General features: G+C 34.6%; 2 protein-coding genes and 1 pseudogene across 4 annotated transcripts; 1 reads left to right on the forward strand and 2 right to left on the reverse strand.

The window, feature by feature from the left end:
• Positions 1-6,367: 6,367 nt before the first annotated feature.
• Positions 6,368-9,679, reverse strand: LOC146919428 (Sec14p-like phosphatidylinositol transfer family protein). Of its 2 annotated transcripts, none has more exons than XM_085712774.1 (11): positions 9,174-9,679; positions 8,979-9,078; positions 8,459-8,725; positions 8,292-8,369; positions 7,972-8,073; positions 7,792-7,841; positions 7,526-7,634; positions 7,152-7,223; positions 6,938-7,075; positions 6,807-6,848; positions 6,368-6,730 (listed from the first exon to the last, which is right to left on the reverse strand). In XM_085712774.1, exons 1-11 carry the CDS (start codon positions 9,524-9,526, stop codon positions 6,695-6,697), a joined length of 1,347 nt encoding a protein of 448 aa, XP_085568900.1. In that variant the 5' UTR covers positions 9,527-9,679; the 3' UTR covers positions 6,368-6,694. The 2 variants fall into 2 exon arrangements, with proteins under 2 accessions (XP_085568900.1, XP_085568899.1); XM_085712773.1 differs by having other exon boundaries at positions 6,807-6,851.
• A 778-nt stretch (positions 9,680-10,457) lies between these two features.
• LOC146919429 (proteasome subunit beta type-2-A-like) lies at positions 10,458-13,071 on the forward strand. The gene is made up of 3 exons (XM_085712775.1): positions 10,458-10,873; positions 10,950-11,073; positions 12,383-13,071. The coding sequence occupies exons 1-3, from the start codon at positions 10,716-10,718 to the stop codon at positions 12,713-12,715; spliced, it is 615 nt and encodes a 204-aa protein (XP_085568901.1). The 5' UTR covers positions 10,458-10,715; the 3' UTR covers positions 12,716-13,071.
• A 10,018-nt stretch (positions 13,072-23,089) lies between these two features.
• LOC146919430 (putative aspartyl protease At4g16563 pseudogene) lies at positions 23,090-25,137 on the reverse strand (annotated as a pseudogene). Its single transcript, XR_015011493.1, has one exon. The product of XR_015011493.1 is annotated as a putative aspartyl protease At4g16563 pseudogene (transcript).
• Between the last annotated feature and the right edge of the window lie 143 nt (positions 25,138-25,280).

Below are 25,280 nucleotides of genomic sequence, written 5' to 3' on the forward strand. Positions count from 1 at the left end.
GGACTTTTGTAACTTTCACAATCCCAAATTGCAGCCTTCACTTCTGCAACTGAAAAAGGTTTAATCAGACTACTTCCTTCAACCTGAGATAAGTTTTTAAAAGGAAAATTTTCAATTCCCGGCCTGATTGTATTTGAATCCGCAAAGTGTTGTTTGAAATGAGATAAAACTGCATCCCGAATAGGGTGAACCCCTTCAACCAGAGATCCATTCACCAAAAGTGAAACAATACCATTACGCCTCCGACGACTAGATAAAATCGAATGGAAATACTTAGAGTTCGCATCCCCATCCTTCAACCACAGTAGCCGCGATTGTTGCCAGCTGATACTTGTATTAACCCGCGATAGAGAATGGTTGTCATGAGATATACCTCTCAATTCTTCTACTTCTTCTGCGGTCAACCCAACCTCTGCGCCTTTATTATCAAGGTCCGACACCCGAGCATTTAGAGAATCAATTCTACCCAGAATATTTTGCGCATGAGATGAGTGCCACTCCTTCAATGCAGACTTAATCAATTTCAATTTTTCTTTTAGAACAAAACCGCCCCAACCCTCTATATGATAGGAATTCCATTTCTCTTGCACAAAATGTTTGTAACCCGGCATATCTTGCCAACATTTCATTATCCTAGAAGGACGCGGTCCCCAATTTTCCTCATCAACCGATAATTGAAGCGGACAATGGTCAGAGAGGCCTCTGAGAAGAGCTACTTGAAAACAATTAGGCCATTGAATGCACCATTCTTCAGATAACAAGAAACGATCAATTCTACTTATTGACAAACCATCGCCCTTAAACCACGTGTAACTGCGACCACATAACGGCAAATCTATCAACCCATTTTCTTCAATAAACTGGTTGAAAAATTGACTATCTTGCGCTGCAACATCCCCCCTTAAGGATTTTCTTTCCACCGCACTTTTGACTGCATTAAAATCTCCACACACACATACCTTCCGACCCCGTAACAACTGCAATCTCACTGACAATGCTGTCCATAACTCCTTTTTAGCTCTAAAATCGCAAGGTGAGTAAATATTGAATAAATAAAATTCCTCGTTAGTCTTGATAAATTTTCCATGAATTTGAAGAACATGATCTTGACTAAATGACGACCACACCTCCACCTCTGAAGTATCCCACACAGTAATTAAACCTCCAGAAGCGCCCACTGAAGGTCGGTAAGAAAACTCAAAATTCGAATCTCCCCACAATGAAGCACACATAACACCATCACACGCCATTAATTTAGATTCTTGGATGCACATAATAAAAGGTTGTTTCTCCCTCACCAACTTCCTTACCTCCCTCCGCTTCTCCAACCCACCTAACCCCCTCACATTCCATGAAATCACCTTCATCTCAACACCCCCCCACGCCTCAACCACCACAACCGCCACCCATCACTAGGCAGCCCCCTCAACCACACCTTCTCCCTCCTCCACCGGCATTAACACGGGCCCTGAATCAACCTTCTTAGAGTGTGACAGAACACTGAAACTATTATGCAAATTACCCGAAAAAGAAAAACCAACAACTTTACCAATATCCTGTACATCCTCTTCAGCAGCCTTTTGACTTCCTTGTAAAATAACCCAATGTTTCCAGTCATTACTTACCGAAACCAAAGATTCAGATTCATTGTTTGAGCTTTGAGTCACTTCCAGAGACTTAGTTACTCTCTTTCTTTGACGTTGACGATTTTTAACTTTTTGTTCATGACATTAGAATGTTTAAGAACTTTCATTACCTCCTCTCTATCTTTGCTTGGCAGTCTTGCAACCTTCTTCAATGTAAACACTGGGTGTCGAAGCACTCCTCTCACTTTCTTTTTAACTGTTTGCGACATGTTTCCCCCTCCATTTCCTCCCTCTTCCGGCAGCACCTTCCTCATGCGTTTTTTCTTCGAAGAAATAAGGCCAACGTCACCTTTTTGAACATTATGAAGCCATTCCACACTCCACGGTCCAGCCCGTGAAGACCTTGAATCATCTTGCGAACACGACATTGATTTAATGCGTCGTTTACTTGAAACCACCTCATCTTGAACTTTTTTAGCATCCAGTACTTTTCCCCTGCGACTTCCTTTAGCTGTCTTCACACTTCCTTCTCTAAACGGCTGATTGGGTACAGAAAAAGAAGGCTCCTCATTTGAACCTTTGTTGACAGAAATATCGACATCATTTGTTGAAGATGCATCCACTTGATTAATAATTTTAGGATTTTCCGTAACTTTAACTAAAGACACTTTTGAGGCGTGCACTTCAGTTTGTTCCGTAGTCTCTAAGTTCACATATTTATCCGGACGTTCAGAAAAAACCTCCTCCTCTTCGACTTCAGCCAACTCTTTAACAATTTTATCTGCCAATATGTCCATATTTTTATCTAATTCAAAGCCATCATGAATATCAAGGCCCTCCGAGCCAGACTTTACAGACTTAACGTCCTCCTCATACAGACAAGCATCCTCCCCCATACAAAAACCCCATTCCTCGATAATTTTAATGTCCAACATCACACCGTCTACCAAAATTTTCTCTGTCACATTCATAACATCTAAGGAAGAAGTGGATATGAGCACCCTTGCAAAATCAAACCTTTCCTTACTTAACGAAACTGAATCCGTGCGTAAATATCTACCACACTCCATTACACATAACTTGAAAAAAAATTCATTCCAGGCATGTAACGGAACGCCATACACATGAAGCCATGCACCTCTCTGAAAAGGCATCAACTCTGTATCCCATTTTACCAGGCTAGAAAATATGAGATCAAAAAATTATCTAGCTTCTCTGGCTATGTCATAAGCACTTACTTCCGATAAAGAGTGAACAAATACCTTGTCTGCACCTATCGGAATAATCTCAATGTCATTGAACTCAGCATCCTCCACTCTGTTCTGAATAATTTGAATCGCTTCCCATTTAACACCGTGCCTATCAAACCTCTCCTAGCCCAGTTTAGATCCTCCGCACATGACTTATACCGTCGAACAAGTTTTTTAGGTACACTATGAACATCCATGCCATCTTCCTTCCATCCCTTCTTCCCAACCTTCCGCTCCTTCCCTCCTTCACCCTCCATCTGCCTAGCATTCCCTCCCACTCTCACTACCACCGACCCCACCCTCACCTCTTGCTCCTTCCCCTCCTTCGCACCCTCCACCTTCTCCCTCACCTCTACTTCCTCCCCTACCCGCAAACCTCACACTTTTTTCTCCCTCTAACCTAACAATTTTTTCTCCCTCTACAAACACATTTTTTTCTCCCTCTAACACCTCCTCCCTCCCCTTACTCACACCGCGTTCACCCTCAAAGACAACCTGACCTACAGCCTTACCCCCCTCACCCTCTCTCTCCCTCTCCAACGTCACATCCTTCGAAACCTTTTTATCAAACCTAGCAAGTTTAGCACGTACATTATACTGGCCAAAGCATACATTATTTAACGCTCTCAACAGTTTATCCACATCACGCACTTTAGCATAACGTACAAAGCCATAAACCTCACCATTCATATTTCTCTTACTTGCGACAAAAACATCCTTAAGAATTCCACAAACTTCAAATCCCTTCCGCAAGAAAAAATTCGATGCTTGTGGAGGAAAATTAGTTATATAAAAAGTGACAAACCTTTTAAAAGAGGAATCCATGACTGCACCTTCTCCTTTCACCATAGCATCACGCACTAGCTGTTTATTATGCACAACCACCGCACTCCTCCCTTGCTGGCCATTCCTCAACCGCCGCGGTGCATCTTCCTTCGTCACAGATTGTCGTGACACATCATCTTCATCGCCATCATAAACATCCAGCACAGGTCCACGTGATAAATGTTTTGGAATCACAGCCTCCGCGTGCCTTTGCTGTTGTTTGCCTGATATTTGTCGCGGTGCAATTCTCTGCAGCACAGGCTGCTGCCCCACCACTTCATCATACTCAGAATCCGCACAATCACTGTCCCCCCACCTCAAAGGGTTGTCGTAGTAAGCAACAGAACCTGTATCAGAATTACCAACATACCAGTCCTCCCTAGAAGAAACCCTAAACCTATATTTACGCTTAGCAAAGTCATCCCTTTGAAGAAGCCGATCACCACTCTTGTACCTGTCCTGTCCAAAGCCATCCTGTCGCAACGCTTTCCTCCTTCGCGGTCTCACGTCGATCCAATCCCCTTCATCCCCCCCTTTTAGTGGCACCCTGCCTGGAACCCTTTCCCCCCCAATATTCCTCACTTCCGGCGAAAGATACCGGCGTGATTGCCTGAGGCGAAGCCCTTGGCCATCACGAAACACTCGCTCACCCCCTCTCATTCGCTCAGAGCTCAAGTTTTGTTAAAAGTTTAAAAAAATACGGTGCATTTGATCAAGCTTGAACATGAATAGAGCTATGTTATAAATAATCTTTCAACCAATTAAAATTATTCTTTAAGACACAACGGCTTAAATGTTAAAAAGGAAAAAATCAAATAAAATCTATACTAATAAATGACATAACCAAGAGGACACCAATGAAAATCATTTCTTGATGAGTTTTATGTGTTGCAATTGAATTTTGTTCGAACTGATGCACTGATGAAAATTACAAGGCTTGATGAATTTTATGTCTTGCAATTGAATTTTGTTAAATCTGATGCACTGATGAGAATTACAAGGGGAATAGAACACTGATGATTGGGACAAGAAAGAGACCAAAGAAACTTATAACGACAAAATCAATTTTGTTTATTTAGAAAAAATTGAAAGGAAATTGATCTCAAAATTGAATAAGAAAATCGATAATCATAGAAACTATTACTATAGTGTGATGAATTTTTTACACGAAAATTGATGACGAAGGATGATTTGTGCTTTGATGGGAACTAGGCACAGAGGTAGGAGAAGGTTAGGGAAAGGTAAACGATGTTGTAGTAGTTTATAATCAAAACAAGGTTTTTTTTTTTTTTTTGTCTTTCAGACTAATAATCAAAACAAGCTTTGTTACCTTGTTGATTTGATTTATTGGGGAACAAGGGTTTTAGACTACTAAGGAATGTGGGTTATAGCATTTATTAGTATAGATTTTATTTGATTTTTCCCTTTTTAACATTTAAGCTGATTTATCTTAAAAAAATGATTTTAATTGGTTGACGGTGTAAAGTTTATTTACTCCGTCAGAGTATTTCAATTAAACTCTTAAAAATATATGTGTAATATAATAAAAATTATATAATATTTATGTTAAAATATCTTTAAAACCCGATTTAAATCATGTTCCATAGATAAAAAAAATTGTAGTCACTTAAATTAACTAATAAAAAAAATATAAATTTACACACATTAAACGAATTAAAAAATATAAATTTACACACATTAAACGAATTGCGTCATCCGTAAAATTTAACCTTGAGGAGAAACTATACCTATTATCTACAATGGAGATGCACCAAATGTCGTAGGTGTTGATCGACACAAATATAGGTAACTGACATTTGTATCCTTAAAAGTAATAAATAATGTAAACTTTAATATCATGAAAAGTTATAAAGGGAAAAAATGTTTTTAATCCCTATAAATTATTACATTTTAATTTTAAAACAATATGTTTCCTTTGAGTCTTTATATTTAGCAACAAAAAAAAATCCTTCCGCAAAGACTAAAAATACATATTTTCTTATGCTTAAATATGTCATTAGTCCCCGCATTTTCACCATATTTTGGCATTAGTCCCCGTACCTTTTTTTTTGTTTGTCGTTGCCCTTGTACTTTGTAAAAAAATTGAAATTAATCCTTCTGTTAAAAAAAAAATAAATAAACAAAACTAACGGTGTGACATGTGGACCAATTATTACACGCCACATAACACACTAAAAGACAATTTTCAAGACACCAAATCATGATAAGATAAAATCATGATTTCTTTTCAATAAACAAATTTAAAAAGGAAAGGATAAGTTTATCATATAATGTCTCTCTATCATGTGCACTCCTAAAAAGAAAAAGATATCATACATATATGAATTCCATTAACTTAATTTATGACGACTCATGTGAAAGAATATAAACATGAATGAGATGGTGCAAGTGAACTTTTATAAATATTTGTAATTTGATGAAAGTTATGAATGAATGTTTTTTGAAGAAGTTATGAGATGGTGCAAGTGAACTTTTATAAATATTTGTAATTTGTTGAAAGTTATGAATGAATGTTTTTTGAAGAAGTTAAATTAACCACACCAGAGAGAATCGAACCTGGGACTGTGAGGATGAGCACACTCTCAGGTCTCAAGTCAATACCATGTTGTCTCTTATTAAAAAATATTCTATTTATTCACTAAGAATGAAAGATAGATAAAGATCATAGATTCTAAGATAACCACATATTCAAAGATCCATATAATTATGTTAGCTTTCTAGAATGGGAAGATAATGTGAAAATTATAAGTTACATATGGTATCATGTTGTGGAATTTTATGATTCTCCACGAACGAATGTTGATTTTCTCCCAAAATTATTGTCAACGCTAATTATGTATTTGGGCCTGACATAATCAACTCTTTTTTGATAGATTGCTTGCTACACAGCCACTATGATAGAATAATAACACAAGAGTTTTTCTAACTTTCATTTATCATAACAGAACAGAAGAGAAAAACAATTACTAATTGCTAGTTGCAATTTTGTCAACACTAGTCAATTTCACTTTTTTATTGTTCTATATGTTGTGCAAGTTCTTTCAATGCCTGAAAGAGAAAAAAAGAAACAGTCATTTGATATTACTATACTAGAAAAAAGATTCAATAGTGTCATTGAGCTCACCATCTTGGTGTCTTGAAGTGCATCTTCTAATGTCTTTATTTTCTGCTACAAGTATTATAAATCAGCAAATTACCCTAAACATATTGGATTCCCTAGGTTTAACATAGAGAAATTATTGCATAAAAACTCACATTCTTGATATCTCCAAGACTAGCTTCAAGCCAATCAATTTTTTGTAATGCTAACCTACATGACAAGCCTGTTCTAGCCCTTGTTGTCTCCTCAAGTGCCAAACACATACTTAGATCATCTTTGTTTTGCATTTCAACCTGCATTTAACTATGTTTAAGCAAGGATCCCTACATAATAAGGACATAGGTACAACAATGAATAATGATTTGTTACCGTTTCTGACATCAATGATCCTTCTGAAACCACATTGTTGTGTTCGCACGCACCATCCATCTCTTCCGTTGTCTGCATGAATAATTTTACATCCTTGTCAGTTATTTCTACCAGAAAAGCTACTTATCGTGAAAGGTTTGTTCATGAATAGCTAACGAATTTGTGTTTAATCAATTAAATTTGTTCTTTGCCGAAAGCATGGTAGTTGAATAACTCTAATTTATGTGGCTCTCAATTACGTGCACTTATGATGTTGTCGCGACCCATTTTTTCGTGACAACTATAGCATTTTCCTGTTTCTACAAGACAAATAAAAATACAAAAAGCTAGTTTTGTTGAAAGAGTTTAAAATGCCGCTCTTGATATTGACAAACCTGAATCATTTCTAACAATTCTGGATTTTTCCATGGGCCTTGATCACTCATCAAGCAACCTCCATACTCAGAACATGTGCAATTACCACCCAAAAATGTTGGCAAGTTACTGAGAAATTAAACAATTAAATCTAAGAGTTTCATTAAAGGTAGAACATCACAAAAAGGGCTAATTGTAAGTAGTAACATATTCATCAAAAAAAGGCTTCAACTTTCTAAGTTGCTACTGAAAAAATCACGGCTTAACTATACAAAAGTCATTTTACCTCGGATCAATATCCTCTAGCAACACACTGAGGTAATTAGAACCCAAAACCTGAAACAGGAATGTTGGAGATTTAACATAAACACAAGCCTGTCAGCTAGAGGTTGATACAACAAAATATAGTTGTGCAAAATCATTGCATCTGAGGTGAAAAAATCTTTGATATATTAATTATCCATACTTGAATTTTTGCTACTGTGCGTTCACTTAGGAATGCTTTCACTGCTTTCCACAACATCTTAAAGCCAGAACCAGCATTAATAATAAAGAGTTTATTTAGAGTCTGCAAGAATAAAGATGAATTTTAATCGACTTCGATAGGGAAACTACTACAATAAAAATTTAAGAATTTGTCTTTAACTTTTTATGTTATTATTGTTGTAAACTTTGAAAACTATATAATCATTATCATATTATCAGATAATCTAACTTAATCACACATTAATAGCAGTCACATATATCCAAATCATCTCCGCATGAGCTATGATCAACAAAAAGTACCTCAGGATAATAACTGCTATCAATCTTCTGAATTTCCATGAAGATGTACCTTGCAGGCTTTGAGAAATTAGACATTCCCTGGAAGAATAATACAACCACACATAACCAAATCAGCATTATTGGACCATATAGTAAATTATGAAACACTATATCAAAAATTTGCTTACTACTCCATTGACATCCAAGATACTTGTGGTGGAAGCTATGTGTCTTTTAGCTGCTAATGAACATGCAGGGTATCTTACTCTTAGTGTTTTCTCTTGTTCTGACACATGATGCTTGATAAGCCTTTCTTGTGTGGTTATTTGCCACAGTTTGTTAATATCTATCATCCCAATTCTCTCAATATACACAGGTCTGCCACATTTATCAACTCCATGGTATCCATGAGGATAGTATTTTTTCACTTCTGTGTATTCTGTGAATTTGAATTCCTGATTATGTACCAAAAAATGAATGACATCAAAAACAAATTAAAACTCAACTATGGTCAATACTCAATAACATCATTATTGAACTAAAACTTAGCATGCAGACAAAAGATAAAGAAGAACTTTATAATTATATTAATAAGTTTTTAAAAAGTTATGGCATAAAATATTGTTATATACGATATATCAACCAACCAAATAAAAATTTCATATTTAAAAATTTTATGTGCATCGAAATCCTTTTGAGTCAATTCACCTTATGAATCATGTCGACTCGAAATTCCTTTCGCCATTTCAGATAATTGAGAAACATATCTTTGGATATTGTCATATCAAAATCATTCATCCGCAGAAACCTTGACGTCAAAGGCAATACAGTTAGAAAACCAAGTCCATAAACATGATTTAGAACAGAAAGAGAAATAGACATTTATAATCTTAATCTATATACCTTAGAAGAGTATGATAATCATTGTGTTTAGGTGGTAATAGACCCTCACGTGAAAGCATTTCGCGAAAAGCCTCAACAATTTGTTCATCATTTGGATCATGAGTTCCTTCTAGAACCTTTTCCAAACTTTTACTCCTTCCAAATTTCATGAGCGGATAAGAAAACAATGACTTGATGGAGAATGAAGCTTTTTTCTTTCCTTTTTGTGTAGTAGGAAGATCCCAATGCGTTTCAATAGGAGGATGAATTGATTTGGTCCTCAATCCCTTAACACCAGAAGATGATGCATCTTTTCTATCACTTCTTGTTATAACAATATCTCTGTCTTCGCCTTTCACCGTTGGAGTACTCATTCATACAAATTTATTGAGTATTTGGATAAGGTTTGCCTTCAAAACTATAAGCAGAAAAGTCACAATCAAAATAATATGCCCCTCATATGAAAAATTTGAAATATAGGAAGAGACATAAGAAAAAACATTACTTACAAGAAGGAAGTAAGGTACGAAGTAGAATGAAGAATAATAACACATGATGTTAAGGATCGAATTGGAATTGCCTGCGTTCCAAGAAAGCGCGAAAACTGAGAATGGAAGTTCGGTATCTTTTCTTTTTAATCAACTTGTGGGAACATATATATTCTTTAATTCAAAAATAATCATATGAATTAATTATAAAAAAATAATATCATAATAAACTTCTCTTTGTTTGATAAATGCATAATAAAATTCTCTTTTAAATAGAACTATGAATTTAAATATTTGGACACATAAAGTTGACATGATATATATATATATAAAACAAAATCATATAATCATGATCATATTTAAATTACTTCCCAAAAAAACAAATCTGGTCGGGTTAAGTACGTCTTGGATAGATGACTTGTTCGATTTGTTTTTTATTTCTCATAAGTTCCTTCTACTTAAGGTGATTCCATATGAAGTGTGTCGGAAATCGAATATAAATATCTCTCTTAACGAAATTTCGAACATTAATATGTCACAGTATGCCTATCTCCTTCTTGCTAGATCCAACTTCGTTTATGGCTTTTTCGATTTTTGTCAACGGATAATTATATATGTATATCACACCGAAAATAACATATTATAAGTTGAATAAAATTAAGATAAATAGTTTTATCTGATCACATTTATAAGTAAAACACAACTTTTTAAATTCATTGAATGATTAATATATTTTGTCTATACAAAGACCATATACATTAGATATTCAATAAATTTAAGAATTTATTTATTTTTTCTTATAAGAATGACCGGAGGAATGCTAAAAATACATCACTTCTGGGTTCTGGCTTTTCACTTTTTATTGAATCAAACAAAGAGCAAAAATCTATAGTAATTACTAATTGCGATATCGGGGTGTAACTAGCAATAATTTAAATACGACCCTTTCGTTCTCAACACGACAAGGGATACTGTTTTTCCAGCATAAACAAACAACATCAGTATCGATAATCAGAACAACAAAAAAAAACCCAGAAACCGATTGAGTGAAAGAGAAGAAAGAAAGAAAGAAACCATGGAATGCGTATTTGGATTAGTAGGAACTGATTTCGCCATCGTAGTAGCTGATACATCTGCAGTACACAGCATCCTCGTACACAAATCAAATGAAGACAAGATCATGTTCCTCGATTCTCACAAACTCGTTGCTGCTAGCGGTGAACCCGGTGACAGGTTTCATTCTCTCTTCTTCTTCTCCTTCAAGTTTTGATTTTGAGTTTGATTTTGATTCATTGATTTTCACTTTTAGGGTTCAGTTTACTGAATACATTCAAAAGAACGTTGCTTTGTATCAATTCCGTAATGGGATCCCTCTCACTACTGCTGCTGCTGCTAATTTCACTCGTGGCGAACTCGCTACTGCGCTCCGCAAGGTATCCATTTACCCCTTTTTCCAAACCCTAATAATTAGTGCTATACTTTCTATAATTGCAATTTTTTTACTCCTAAGTGCTTTCATGGGTTGATCTAATGCTAAAGTTTAATATTTGGATTTAGTTCATGGACTTGTTTGGAGCGACTTATTTAAGATTTTCTATTGGCATTAATACTTGCAAGACTATTTGGGAGAGCTTATGAAACTGTTTCCAACTTATGATGTCCAAAACCTGTTTTCAACTTACTTCTATTAACTCCAGAATAGTTTATGAAAACTACTTATAGCATATACATACAAATGGATAACCGACAATATCAGACTGTTAAAATTCCGCTATGCTACAGCGCCAGTATAGTTGCAATTTGGAATTGGGATTCATTGCGATCAGCAAGTTCCCACATTCAGGGTGACTGTTAGGTCGAGATTAGACAGTATGGACTTTTAAGTTATATTTAAAAAAAAAAAAACTAAAAACAAGATTTGAAATTTGCATCGTCGGACTCAATCCAACGGTCACCATATGGCTAAATGAGTGAATGTGGGAACTTGCTGCTATTTGACAACATTGCGTTGTTAAATAGTGTATTGCAGAACAATAGTGGTCTGTCCAATATCTGCTATGTTATATCACCGCTGTAGCTGCTACTTAACAACGTTGTGTTTATACATAAGCGCTTATGCTTTTGTTTGGATCGGCTTATTGGGGCTTATCTATTATTAACGTTAAATTTTGTGAGACTATTTGGTAGAACTGATGAAACAGCTTATGATGATTTTCAAACGCTTTTTTCAAGTTCTCTTATGTAATTTATAAAAGCAACTTATAGCGTATACAAAAGCAATTAACTTTATTTCATCTTTTGCTATAGAAATAGTTTATGTAAGCTTATCCGTAAGCGCTTATCATGATAAGCTGTTGTGCTTTAGGCTGCAAATAAGTTGTTTATCCAAACAGACCCCAAGTGTTCAATTACCTCTGTATTGGTGTTTATGGTGTACTTTTCTTTAGGTGTTCCGCCTATATACGGCACCTTTTGATGTACTTTCGGTGTTACCGATCTCTGTTCGTCTCGTGCGGAGATTTGGTTTATTAATAAATTTTGCTGTTTCAAAAAAAAAAAAAAAAAAAATTAACCTGTTTATCCAAACAAAGCTTATGTCAATTGGGAACAAAATTAAAAGCTTTTATCAATTCAGCTACTGATATGCTTAGGTTCATGTTTTGCTACAATTCATTAGCATGTTGCATTGTGATTATCGATAAGGAGTGCGTGTATTTATACGTGAACTTGGTTTTTGTTTAGAATCCCTACTCTGTGAACATCCTTCTTGCTGGTTATGACAAAGAGACAGGCCCATCACTATACTATATTGACTACATTGCAACACTTCACAAGCTTGAAAAGGGAGCTTTTGGTTACGGTTCCTATTTTTCACTATCAATGATGGACAGACACTACCACAGTGGAATGTCTGTGGAAGAAGCAATTGATCTTGTTGATAAGTGCATTGCAGAAATCAGATCAAGGTTGGTTGTGGCACCTCCAAACTTTGTTATCAAAATTGTTGACAAGGATGGTGCAAGAGAGTATGCATGGCGTCAATCAGTGAAGGACACTCCTGTTCCTTCAGCTTGAATTAACCGTATTCCATATCTTGATTGGACTTCTTTTCTTTTGCTTGTGCTTTAATATTTTCAACATTTTTTCCCCTCTTTCTCTTGGTGGTTTTGAGATATATCTGAAAATCTTTTGTCTCTAAATGGTAGAAAGTAAGATACTCTGTTGTTTGAATTAATGTGTATGACTAGTTATACTCATTTGTGACAATGCATGAGATAGCTATAGTGTTTAATATACCTCAAGGCAGTGCTGATTAGTGCTTGAGGAAAGGTCTACTGAAAAAAGGAAAAGAGCTATTTATGTTGTCATTGTTTCTAATTATGTGGTAATCTTGTGGATATCAATAGAATGTTTTCACAATATTGTTTCTATTTTTATAGTAATCTTGTTGTGAACACTCGGTCAATTGTCTAGGTCAAGATGAACACTCGATTAACCGTTTAGATTCATGAAGTGGTCCCCAAGACTTCTCCCGGACTTCTCTTATCCCACATGTCATGGATAGACAAATGTTTTGAGACTTTGTAAAAAATAAAAATGAATCGTATGTGCAATCAACATGTATGATGTATCAACCACACCAAAAGTATTCCATATTTAAAAATTATATGAATCATGTCGACTTGAAATTCCTTGCGTCATTTCAAATAACAAATGTGTCGTTCATTGTGAAAAAGAGTGATTGTTAGATATAGCAGTGTATTGTGATAAGAATTGTCTTAATTACTTTGTATACATGTAGACTGGTACAATTGTTCAGGTCATAGCCAAACTTAGGTGAGCGTTTGGGCATAAGAGTTTGATTACTTAGTCAAGTTAGAGTTGAACACTATTCGTGTTAAGCCTCGACGACCATCAAGGTTTGGGTCTGAACACTAATAAACTGTCTAGGTTAGAGTTGAACACTAGATCAACTTTGTCCCAGACTTTTCTTATCCAATATGCCATGGATAGACAAATATTTTGAGAGTGACGTGTCTTACCAAACATAACCTAATGAGTCTCGGTTGAGAGGGGATTGTCTCCAATGTGATCAAACCCTCTATTAAATAAGTGAGATAATGTGTTTGTAATATTAAAAAGAAAGAGAAAGTGTAATTAAAAGTGGATATGTTGGCACCACAGAAAACTGGAGGGATCTCCACCGGAGAGGATCCACTTTCGTCTCGACTGGAAAAATGGACCCATTCTCCGAGGAGGTAGTGTCTATAAAAGGGGGTAGCCTGCTAAGAGACAAAAATGATTTGGTTTCTCAGATCTAAAAACAATGTATTTCACATTACAGGATTTCTTGAAACTATACTCTAAAAATTTAAGGGAGACTCATCCCTTGTAAGTTGTATCTATGTTTGTATATTGAACAACCCTTAATTAATAAGATTAGATCTGTTGTACAATAAAATAATCTCATCATATATGTTTGCCTTAGTGTTTATGTTAAGATGATGGTTTGTTCAAACAGAAGTTGTCGCCACTCAAGGGGTCGGGATAGTGAGTGTAAATATATTGATTTTGAAGACTTCAAAATATTTTGTAGCTATGTTTATAACCATGACAACATTAATATGAGGTCTTGACAGCAAATAATTTTGCGTATTTTGATATCGTTTTAATACTTTCGGTTAAAATAAACTTTTTATTCTTTGGTGGCAAAATGTGGTCCTCCTCGCTTTTGTATGCCCAGCCAAAGTAGAGATTGAAATCCATCGAATCTATGAGTAGTACCGACGTAGTGTATGATTGTAATTTGTTATGTGTTGACAAAAAAATGGTTTTAAAAAAATGAGTTTAACTATAAATTTGTGAGTAAAAATCTATTATAAAATAAAAACTACAACTTATAATTTTAAGTAGAATAAATTCTCTTCTTTTTCCTTAAAAAATTATCTTCTTCAAAAAAAAAAGTAGAACCAATTTCTAAAGACAAAATCAATTCTACTAAAATAATAACTAAAAATATCAGAATCAATTCTACATACCCATAATCAAATTTAACCCCTCTAAAAATAAAATTAAACATACACATATTGACATACATGCACCATGGTCATGAGTGCACATCTACAATTAAGAACCGAAAGCGAGGCCTTCTTGCAGGGAGGATTCCTTCGATAAATATTTGTAATTTAAATTAAAGATATATACTCCCTCCGTCTCAAGATGTAAGCAAAAATTGGTCAACAAAACTTAATGTATTTGGTTCAAAATACAAAATACATCAATTTATGTTGACTCATTTTTGCTTACATTTTGGGACGTAGAAAGTATGTCAATGAATGAATGTTTATTCAATTGGTAAGTGCTTTGAACTCAGTCCCATAATGACGTTTAACTCTCGTTTGTTGAAATGAGGGGTGATTTGTAAATATCTTTGTAAGTACTCTTGAGTCTTAAAGTTACCTCTAACTTTAATTTGCCTCCGAACCCAACTCATCTAAACTTTAATTTCTGAAAAAGTTAACGATATTTATACGATGACATGTCATCTAAAATAATGTAGTCGTAGAAAACAAATATTAACTACTTTTATCATATTTATTTAATGTTATTATTTTCTAATTGCCGCTCTTCATTTAATTTAAATTATGTTTTCCCCATGGTGGGTAACTAAGAACTACGGTTACCTTTTTTATTTTTAATGAGATTAACTACTATAGTAACATCTTTACTCAGTATAACTAAACAATTGAGTTAAAAGGGTTAATGAGCTTCGTCACAGACGAATCGTTCGGGAGAATCTGAATTCGATTTTTAGATAAAACAATTTTTTGTCAGATTATTCTTACCTTACAGCAAAACTTCGAATTCCCAGAACCCCTTTCCCTTGAAAACCAGACAAACCTTACATGCAGAGGCTCCATCATACATCACAAATAAGAATATAACCAATAAGAATCATGGTCATTATATCCCAGTTAATCGAATTATTCCCATCCACGTAATATATCTACTCAATATAATCTTAAGGTTAAAGGTGCATAATAAGTTCAAACATATATCATTGTCAGTAACATAATATATTTTCAAGATCATTACGTACATGAATAAATAAATATTAAAAAAAAATCTTTGTGATCTATACATTGAAATCCCATACATGTTTGAGCATACATTGAAATCCCAACAGATGCATGCAAAATATTTCCCCGTCCGTTTCGGTTTCATTTCATTCTTGGCTTATTACATGAGACTAAATTTGTTTACTTTCTGTATTAGAACATGCGATGATGAGCATTTTCTATTTTAAATCTCTTTAAAATTTTATTTATTTTTTTTGACAAATTTAAAATTTTATTGATATATTCTAAGATAGACCTAACAGTCCTTGTGATCTATAAAAAAATATTTCTATTTCAGTCGTATAACTGCCTTGCCTCATCCGTATCTTTCATTTTAAAGAGGAATTTCTTAATCTCATGTAATAGACTAAGATCAGTAGTTGCAAACAAGATATTTTCAATATATAGAACCTAAACAATAAACACACTCCCACCGACCTTGGGATGTATATATCGATAAAATTAAGAGTATTGCTAAATATAGCGACAAATTATATAGCGAATGGTTCATGAATTTCAATCAACTAATTAGAATCTTGCATTGGCCGGAAATCATGGTGGAAAGTATCATTGGATTTATGCCACCTAGTGGATATTGCATTCGCTATGAATTCGTGGGTGAATTCCTCGGAACATATATCATTTTCCTAAAATTAAAATGTTTTCCTTAAAGTCACGTTCTTTTAAGAACCGAAAGACTTATGAAAACCTAAATACGTCCATGTAAAGTCTTAAATTACCAATTAACTGGTTCAAGATCTCATAATTACACAGATTAAAAATTCATTTATGTCTAAATTCGGCATACTTCACAATTAACTAAAAATCAACGTTAATAAGAACATAAACACATAGATTTTTGTTGATATATAACTTATAAGACCTCATGGAATACTTGGTTGATACTTGATGCAGTACGTTGCACCTTCCATTAGAAACAAAGTACCAACCAACGCCGCTATTGAGGGGACGCTAGGAAGAGTCCAAGTATGAAGACATCAACGATTTCATCTTCTATATGGCTATATTCATCCATGACAATAATGAACAAATCTTAATGGTCCAAACTCCAAACTGTGTGTGTGTTGGATTATCTACGTGGCTCTTCACCAAACTTATTTTGAGTAGTAGTTTCCTTGTCCTATATCGTTTTCAATTTAGGCAAGTATTATTATCTTTTTTTAGCAATGATAAAGTTGATTGCAAGGGCCGTCCCTATAAAATAGGAGGTTCGGCTCTCTATGTAACACCCCGTTTTCCCAACTTAAAAATTTCATTTAAATTATCAAAATTCATCAACATAACGGAGCATCACATACATCAATACGTCACTTTCAGCAAATATAGTAATAGGAAAATACTATTTATTTAGGCAACCTGTCTTTATAAAATTCAATAATCAAATGCAGCGGAAGTTTAGTTCGCAAGTCACATAAAATCTTGGCAAAAAGGCCACAACTTAACATCTCAAATAGTCTTCATAAAATGGTCAACATTTATTAAATAAAATACGTAACAAGGAAAACAAGCATCAGACAATCCCCATCCCGTTACGTATCAGAGCATCCTAGACGACACGATGTGAGGAGTCTACTCACGAACACAGCTATTCTTTATTACCTGCACATTACCCACGGTCGAGGCAACATATACGCAGAAGGGGTGAGATTTCTCAAACAATAATATTAAGCTCATAAATCATAAATTACATTTAACAACATAAACATCTTATAATTTAACAATTATAATTAAATACATAAACATCATCATTTATCTTAGCAAAATATCATCATATAGCAGTCACAGTCATCGTCACATATCATCATACTAAAAGACATCACAAAGTAATTTGTTAAAAACATCACAACTTAACAACTTGACAACTCGACAACTTGACATCTTAACATCTTAAATCATCTTAAAAACCTCTTGATATGCAAATGCATTTGGTACCAATACAGAGCATCAAGCTCCCAACCAACTTATATGAGCGTAAATAGGCTCTTCAGGGCATCAAGCCCCCAACATAGTGAGCAAAAGCTCCAGGGCATCAAGCCCTCACCAATCATGTGAATGACTAAGCATTCCAGGGCATCAAGCCCTCAACCAACTTATATGAGTATGCAATGGACTCAACTTTCTACATCTTAAACATCTTGAACATCATGGACATCTTCTATGACTCCAAAAATTTGGACGACATCTTACAACTTTACAACTTAGACCGACATTTACAACTTAAATATGACTCAGCAGCAACATATAAACAATTCATCTCATATCAGCATCATAATACAACAACATCAAATGATAATCAACAACATCATAAACATCGCATCAACATAAACATCATAATTAACACATATAGTGCATAAATAACAAGATCACATCTTATATAACCCATCTTTAATTCACACATCTTCAAGTAGCACATCTTTAACACATCGTAAAAGGAATCATCAATAATTCATCTTTAACAAATATACAATTATCATGGGTCAATTTATCTAACTAATCAAAACTCATGTCAAAGTAAATTACCATGGACGAATATGTTGTTCTCGGTTAATTCAAAATATATCAAAATTGAATTCAACAATATGAAAGGTGATTATGATTTTAGCTCAGAAATAGCATTATGCAGCTAGAGCCTTTAGAACTCAGAAAATTGTATCGGGTCCACGTAGCACTTGGTTTTAATTCACAACTTATTACATTGTCATTATCAAGAAATAAATAAATAAATAGGCAAATACACTAGAGTAATTTGATTCTTGCTTAAATCGAAAACCAAAGTTACTAAATTGGCATAATAGTTTTTAAACCGTGATACCCACTAAAAGAGAATTGGCGTGGCACAATGTGAATTTCAAGCAATGGAGACTAAATCAAACAGCCACACAACACGAGGAACTATATATGTAGTAAGAGCAGCTAGCAATAACAACAATTCCCAATTGGAATTGCAGCAACAGGACGGATACAATTAACGGAAAACAATTAAATTGGAATAAAAAGGGATAATAATATACTCGATAGCACAACAACAAATTGGGAGCACGAATTTAACATGAACTTATCACAAGAGCATGGAAACAAGGAAGAAAAACAAGAGCCTTTCACTACCCATATGATCATACAACCCTTACATCAATTCAACGGTTTTTCATCGCCTAATCATCAATTCTCACTCAAACCCTAATTCTCATAATCTTACAAAACTCATCAACATGTTAGATGCAATCTAATGATCTACAGACTTAATATTAGTGAAAGATAGTCTCACCCTTACCTTAGATTGTTTTTCTGAAATCAAAAGCAGCGTTCTTCGTTCCTAGGGTTCTCTCTCTGAGTTCTCCTCTTTCTCCTCTTTCTCCAAAAAGCGGTTTAACGTAAAAACTCTTTCTAACCTAAGCTTCCTTATTTATAATACTAATCACTCTTCCTAAATCTATTTAGGCCCAATAACGTATTCTTCTTTCTATTCTAACCTCCAATTCTATTACACTAATAATTCTCATATTCTAATAAATAATAGAATAATACCACATAATAAAATCCTAACACCTCATATATATAAATAAATCACATAAACATATTCTAATTTAATAAAAATAATTAAATAAAAAGGAGGGCGTTACAACTCTCCCCAACTTAAAAGAATTTCGTCCTCGAAATTCAAAGCACAAGAAAAGATAAATTTAGTTATTACTTCTTCAAACAAAACACAAAAACCACATCAAGTTAGTTAGTTAAACATGATCACATAAAAAACATAACTACTAACTAGAAAACATGACGACACGACACAACGACTCATCTACTTGGCCGGACGGACCAACCTGCTCTGATACCAATTGTAACACCCCGTTTTCCCAACTTAAAAATTTCATTTAAATTATCAAAATTCATCAACATAACGGAGCATCACATACATCAATACGTCACTTTCAGCAAATATAGTAATAGGAAAATACTATTTATTTAGGCAACCTGTCTTTATAAAATTCAATAATCAAATGCAGCGGAAGTTTAGTTCGCAAGTCACATAAAATCTTGGCAAAAAGGCCACAACTTAACATCTCAAATAGTCTTCATAAAATGGTCAACATTTATTAAATAAAATACGTAACAAGGAAAACAAGCATCAGACAATCCCCATCCCGTTACGTATCAGAGCATCCTAGACGACACGATGTGAGGAGTCTACTCACGAACACAGCTATTCTTTATTACCTGCACATTACCCACGGTCGAGGCAACATATACGCAGAAGGGGTGAGATTTCTCAAACAATAATATTAAGCTCATAAATCATAAATTACATTTAACAACATAAACATCTTATAATTTAACAATTATAATTAAATACATAAACATCATCATTTATCTTAGCAAAATATCATCATATAGCAGTCACAGTCATCGTCACATATCATCATACTAAAAGACATCACAAAGTAATTTGTTAAAAACATCACAACTTAACAACTTGACAACTCGACAACTTGACATCTTAACATCTTAAATCATCTTAAAAACCTCTTGATATGCAAATGCATTTGGTACCAATACAGAGCATCAAGCTCCCAACCAACTTATATGAGCGTAAATAGGCTCTTCAGGGCATCAAGCCCCCAACATAGTGAGCAAAAGCTCCAGGGCATCAAGCCCTCACCAATCATGTGAATGACTAAGCATTCCAGGGCATCAAGCCCTCAACCAACTTATATGAGTATGCAATGGACTCAACTTTCTACATCTTAAACATCTTGAACATCATGGACATCTTCTATGACTCCAAAAATTTGGACGACATCTTACAACTTTACAACTTAGACCGACATTTACAACTTAAATATGACTCAGCAGCAACATATAAACAATTCATCTCATATCAGCATCATAATACAACAGCATCAAATGATAATCAACAACATCATAAACATCGCATCAACATAAACATCATAATTAACACATATAGTGCATAAATAACAAGATCACATCTTATATAACCCATCTTTAATTCACACATCTTCAAGTAGCACATCTTTAACACATCGTAAAAGGAATCATCAATAATTCATCTTTAACAAATATACAATTATCATGGGTCAATTTATCTAACTAATCAAAACTCATGTCAAAGTAAATTACCATGGACGAATATGTTGTTCTCGGTTAATTCAAAATATATCAAAATTGAATTCAACAATATGAAAGGTGATTATGATTTTAGCTCAGAAATAGCATTATGCAGCTAGAGCCTTTAGAACTCAGAAAATTGTATCGGGTCCACGTAGCACTTGGTTTTAATTCACAACTTATTACATTGTCATTATCAAGAAATAAATAAATAAATAGGCAAATACACTAGAGTAATTTGATTCTTGCTTAAATCGAAAACCAAAGTTACTAAATTGGCATAATAGTTTTTAAACCGTGATACCCACTAAAAGAGAATTGGCGTGGCACAATGTGAATTTCAAGCAATGGAGACTAAATCAAACAGCCACACAACACGAGGAACTATATATGTAGTAAGAGCAGCTAGCAATAACAACAATTCCCAATTGGAATTGCAGCAACAGGACGGATACAATTAACGGAAAACAATTAAATTGGAATAAAAAGGGATAATAATATACTCGATAGCACAACAACAAATTGGGAGCACGAATTTAACATGAACTTATCACAAGAGCATGGAAACAAGGAAGAAAAACAAGAGCCTTTCACTACCCATATGATCATACAACCCTTACATCAATTCAACGGTTTTTCATCGCCTAATCATCAATTCTCACTCAAACCCTAATTCTCATAATCTTACAAAACTCATCAACATGTTAGATGCAATCTAATGATCTACAGACTTAATATTAGTGAAAGATAGTCTCACCCTTACCTTAGATTGTTTTTCTGAAATCAAAAGCAGCGTTCTTCGTTTCTAGGGTTCTCTCTCTGAGTTCTCCTCTTTCTCCTCTTTCTCCAAAAAGCGGTTTAACGTAAAAACTCTTTCTAACCTAAGCTTCCTTATTTATAATACTAATCACTCTTCCTAAATCTATTTAGGCCCAATAACGTATTCTTCTTTCTATTCTAACCTCCAATTCTATTACACTAATAATTCTCATATTCTAATAAATAATAGAATAATACCACATAATAAAATCCTAACACCTCATATATATAAATAAATCACATAAACATATTCTAATTTAATAAAAATAATTAAATAAAAAGGAGGGCGTTACACTCTATTTAAAATAGGCTCCTAATAAAATGAAAACGCAATATTTTTGTGTATTTAAGCTTTATTAAAAAATCAGAAGGGATTCTAAACATGAAACGAAATACAAAAAAATTAAGCGAAAGAGGTAGAATTTACTAACATCGTCGTTTGGATTTGTCACTTATCCGTTGTGGGAAAGGGAAAAACGAACGGTTTATGTGAAAAAGAAATGATTGTTGTGATTCTTTCAATGAAATAGGTTTTCAAATTGACTGCTTAAGCGATTATACATATTGGGGGTGGTTTGATAGTATTTATGCTCATATAGTAGAACTAAAGTCTAGAAAAAACTCAAACGTGTAAAGAAGTAACACATATATTTTTCATTTAAGTAGGGGTGGGTATTAGAGTTAATTTTTTTTAAACTCATAGCTTTTGGAGGCCCGGCTTGATTGAGCACCTTGCACTCCCTCAAGGCCGGGCCTGGAATGATTGCATGTCTAGTTTTTATAAATTTTTTGAATGTAAGTTGACTGAAAACGGGACACGCATTTGTTATGTTCGTTCGTTCTTGCCACAATTTATAATTTAGGTCCAGCATTTGTTATGATCAATTCATCAACTACAGCCACTAATTTGCATACAACAGAATCCACAACCTTCACGTTATTTATAGTTAGGTCCAATTAGTCCTTTTTTGTTGAGGCAAAGATCTAATTAATCTAGACAAATGTCGTTGAATTATTTCCTCAATTTTGACTAGTGTTTTGAACGAAAAAATGTAATGATTAAATTGATGAGTTTTACAACTAAAGTTTTTCATGCAAAGCTTTGAACTAAAGTTTGAACTAAATGTTAAACTTATTAGAGTAATTAAACTTTATAATTGTCATTTTTTTAGGGGAACTTTACAAATGTTAAACTTATTAGAGTAGTTTTTTTTTTTGAAAGAAAACTTATTAGAGTAGTTAAACTTTACAATTATCAATTTTTTTGGGGGAACTTTACAATTATCATTTTCTTTAGGGGTATTATCATTATTGATCGAATTATAAATCCGACCAATAATAAATCAATATCAGCAACATGTTCATATACACTTATAAAAATAATTTATTTTGAAAGAATCGGTAACATTCTAACAAAGAACTCAAAATACTAATAATCACGATTTACAATATAAACAAGAACTAAATTAAATTTTCTATCCTATCAACTTGGTTCCTGTACACATACACATTGGAGAACGGGCCCTGTACCAATCCTTGCCGCCTTATTTCATATTTACCGTAAACCCGGTCCAAACCGGCCCGGCCCGGCCCATGGATAAAAACTAGTTTTTCTTACTGTTAAGACTATCCCAAAGCAACGCGCACTCTTTCTTCGCGAAACCGACGCGCTCTTTCTCCAAATCATAAACCACTTCAAACCCTTGCTGTTGATAATTCCCTAGAGTAGCTCCAGGTCCACCATCCAACTCAGTTTCATCTCCACCGTTCATCAACATCATACACCCCACTTTCCCCTTCTTCCTCAATCCATCACCACCGTTCATAAATTCATAGAAATAATTCTTCCTAGGCAATACCACATCAGAATTATTCCCAACAAAATGAAGCTTCAACACCGGTATTTGTGATAACCCGTTTAAATAATAACACGGTCCAAGACCCGTTTTAGTTTCTATCTCACTCGCTCGTTTATGAAATCGGTTAACTCGTTTATCAAACTCACTAACCACCGCGTTGTAAAAACTCTCCGGTAACATCGTAAACGTTGTTCCTGAATCAACAACCATTCCACCGTTACCTTTTCCATCGACCCTTTTGAGAATCTCCGGCGCCGGTACCGTTCTTTTTCCGACAGATATTCCGGCGAGTCCTACGCAATAGTAATAAGGATGCTTTGGGTTTGAAAGCATGGAAGTATAGACAAACTCAACAGATTCTCCGTCTCCGGCGCCGGTTATGGTGTCATTGTGACGACCGAGAATGAGTGGACTCGGTCGCCGGAGTCTGTCACCGTCGAAAGAGTGAGAAACTAAACAATAAGAAAAACGGTTTCCCAAATGAGGTGAGAGAGTAGAAAGCTGTGCCGGAAGAGACAAAATTCCACGGCCAAAACCAGCAACTCCGGTGGGTTCAGCAAGTGCAGTATGAGCACAACCAAACGTGAAATTTTGAAGATGAAGAGTAGAGAGAGAAAGTGTTTGTTGATAGAGATTAGCGACGAAGCTTCCATCACCATAAGCATAGTAAAAAGGTGGACAAGAGAAAGAAGAACAATCAGAAGTTTCGATGAAGTCTAAAGGACAACGAGAAATAGCACAAAGGTTACTAGAAGACATGGATGCATGTGCTGCGGAACATGCAGGAGATTGACAAGAAACAGAGTGTGTTTGTTTTGTGATATTTGCTGGTTTTGTTGTTTGTGGTTTTCCTTCACAGAGAATGCATTCGAAAGGTGAACAAGGGAACCAAACAAGGTCACTACCTGTGTCCATGTAGAGTGTTATGAGTTGTGGAGGGTTTGTACCAAGGTTGAAGGAGAGAGTGTAATCACTTCCTGGAGCAAGAGGGAGAGAAACTTGGGTTTGGTGTTTGTGATGTTGGTGGTGGAAACGGGCTTTGGAACGGGTTGAGGTGGATTTGAGAAGGTGGTGGGTACTGTTGAATTGGGTTTTGGAGATTGAGTGTGTTAAGGGTAATAGAATTGTTTGAGATGAAGGTGAAAAACAGAGTATGAAACAGAGTAGTACTAGAAATATAGGAGAAGCCATTAATTTAGTAATAAATTTAAGAGAAGAGAGAACAGAACAGAGTGATAATGATGAGTTGTAGAGAGAGAGAGGATTTGAATTGAATTGAATTGAATTGTGTTAAGACTTAAGAGTAGTACAAGGCAGAAGGGAGGGAAGAGTGTTTGTTTATAAAGGAGAGTGTGATTGGTTAAAGGTACTATGTTGCTGGTGGCGGGCGCATTGTAGGACGATGTTATCTTCTTTACTTAAATCAATAGTAAATGGTGTATGGATTTATTGCCAGCTACTAAGTCTATGGTGCATGGTAATATAATGATGATCTAGCATGCACGTACAAGTTTGTTTTCTACAAAAGCGTTTGCACACTTCTTGATGCGTTTTTGTTGTGATTTTTAGAAGCTCCAAATACTAACTTATACGCTACCGTGATTTTTTGTCAGTGACTTTCATCATATTTCGTTTGTTTTACGGAAAATGTTAACGAGTGTCTCTCCTGCATTTTTAAAGTCTTAAATGGTAATTTTT

Source organism: Medicago sativa, chromosome 5, assembly GCF_051527215.1.
Source record: "Medicago sativa cultivar Bolivia chromosome 5, Bolivia_mono, whole genome shotgun sequence".
NCBI classification, from domain to species: domain Eukaryota; kingdom Viridiplantae; phylum Streptophyta; class Magnoliopsida; order Fabales; family Fabaceae; genus Medicago; species Medicago sativa.

Excerpts from the sequence above, each read along its gene's own strand:
- LOC146919428 (XM_085712773.1), bottom strand. The coding sequence starts at position 9,526 with ATGAGTACTCCAACGGTGAAAGGCGAAGACAGAGATATTGTTATAACA. Across the intron at positions 7,635-7,791 it reads CTAGAGGATATTGATCCGAG|TAACTTGCCAACATTTTTGG; the intron begins GTAAAATGACTT and ends TTAATTTCTCAG. Across the intron at positions 6,852-6,937 it reads GTCTTGGAGATATCAAGAAT|CAGAAAATAAAGACATTAGA; the intron begins GTGAGTTTTTAT and ends TAATACTTGTAG.
- LOC146919429 (XM_085712775.1), top strand. The coding sequence starts at position 10,716 with ATGGAATGCGTATTTGGATTAGTAGGAACTGATTTCGCCATCGTAGTA. Across the intron at positions 10,874-10,949 it reads AGCGGTGAACCCGGTGACAG|GGTTCAGTTTACTGAATACA; the intron begins GTTTCATTCTCT and ends TTTCACTTTTAG. Across the intron at positions 11,074-12,382 it reads TCGCTACTGCGCTCCGCAAG|AATCCCTACTCTGTGAACAT; the intron begins GTATCCATTTAC and ends GTTTTTGTTTAG.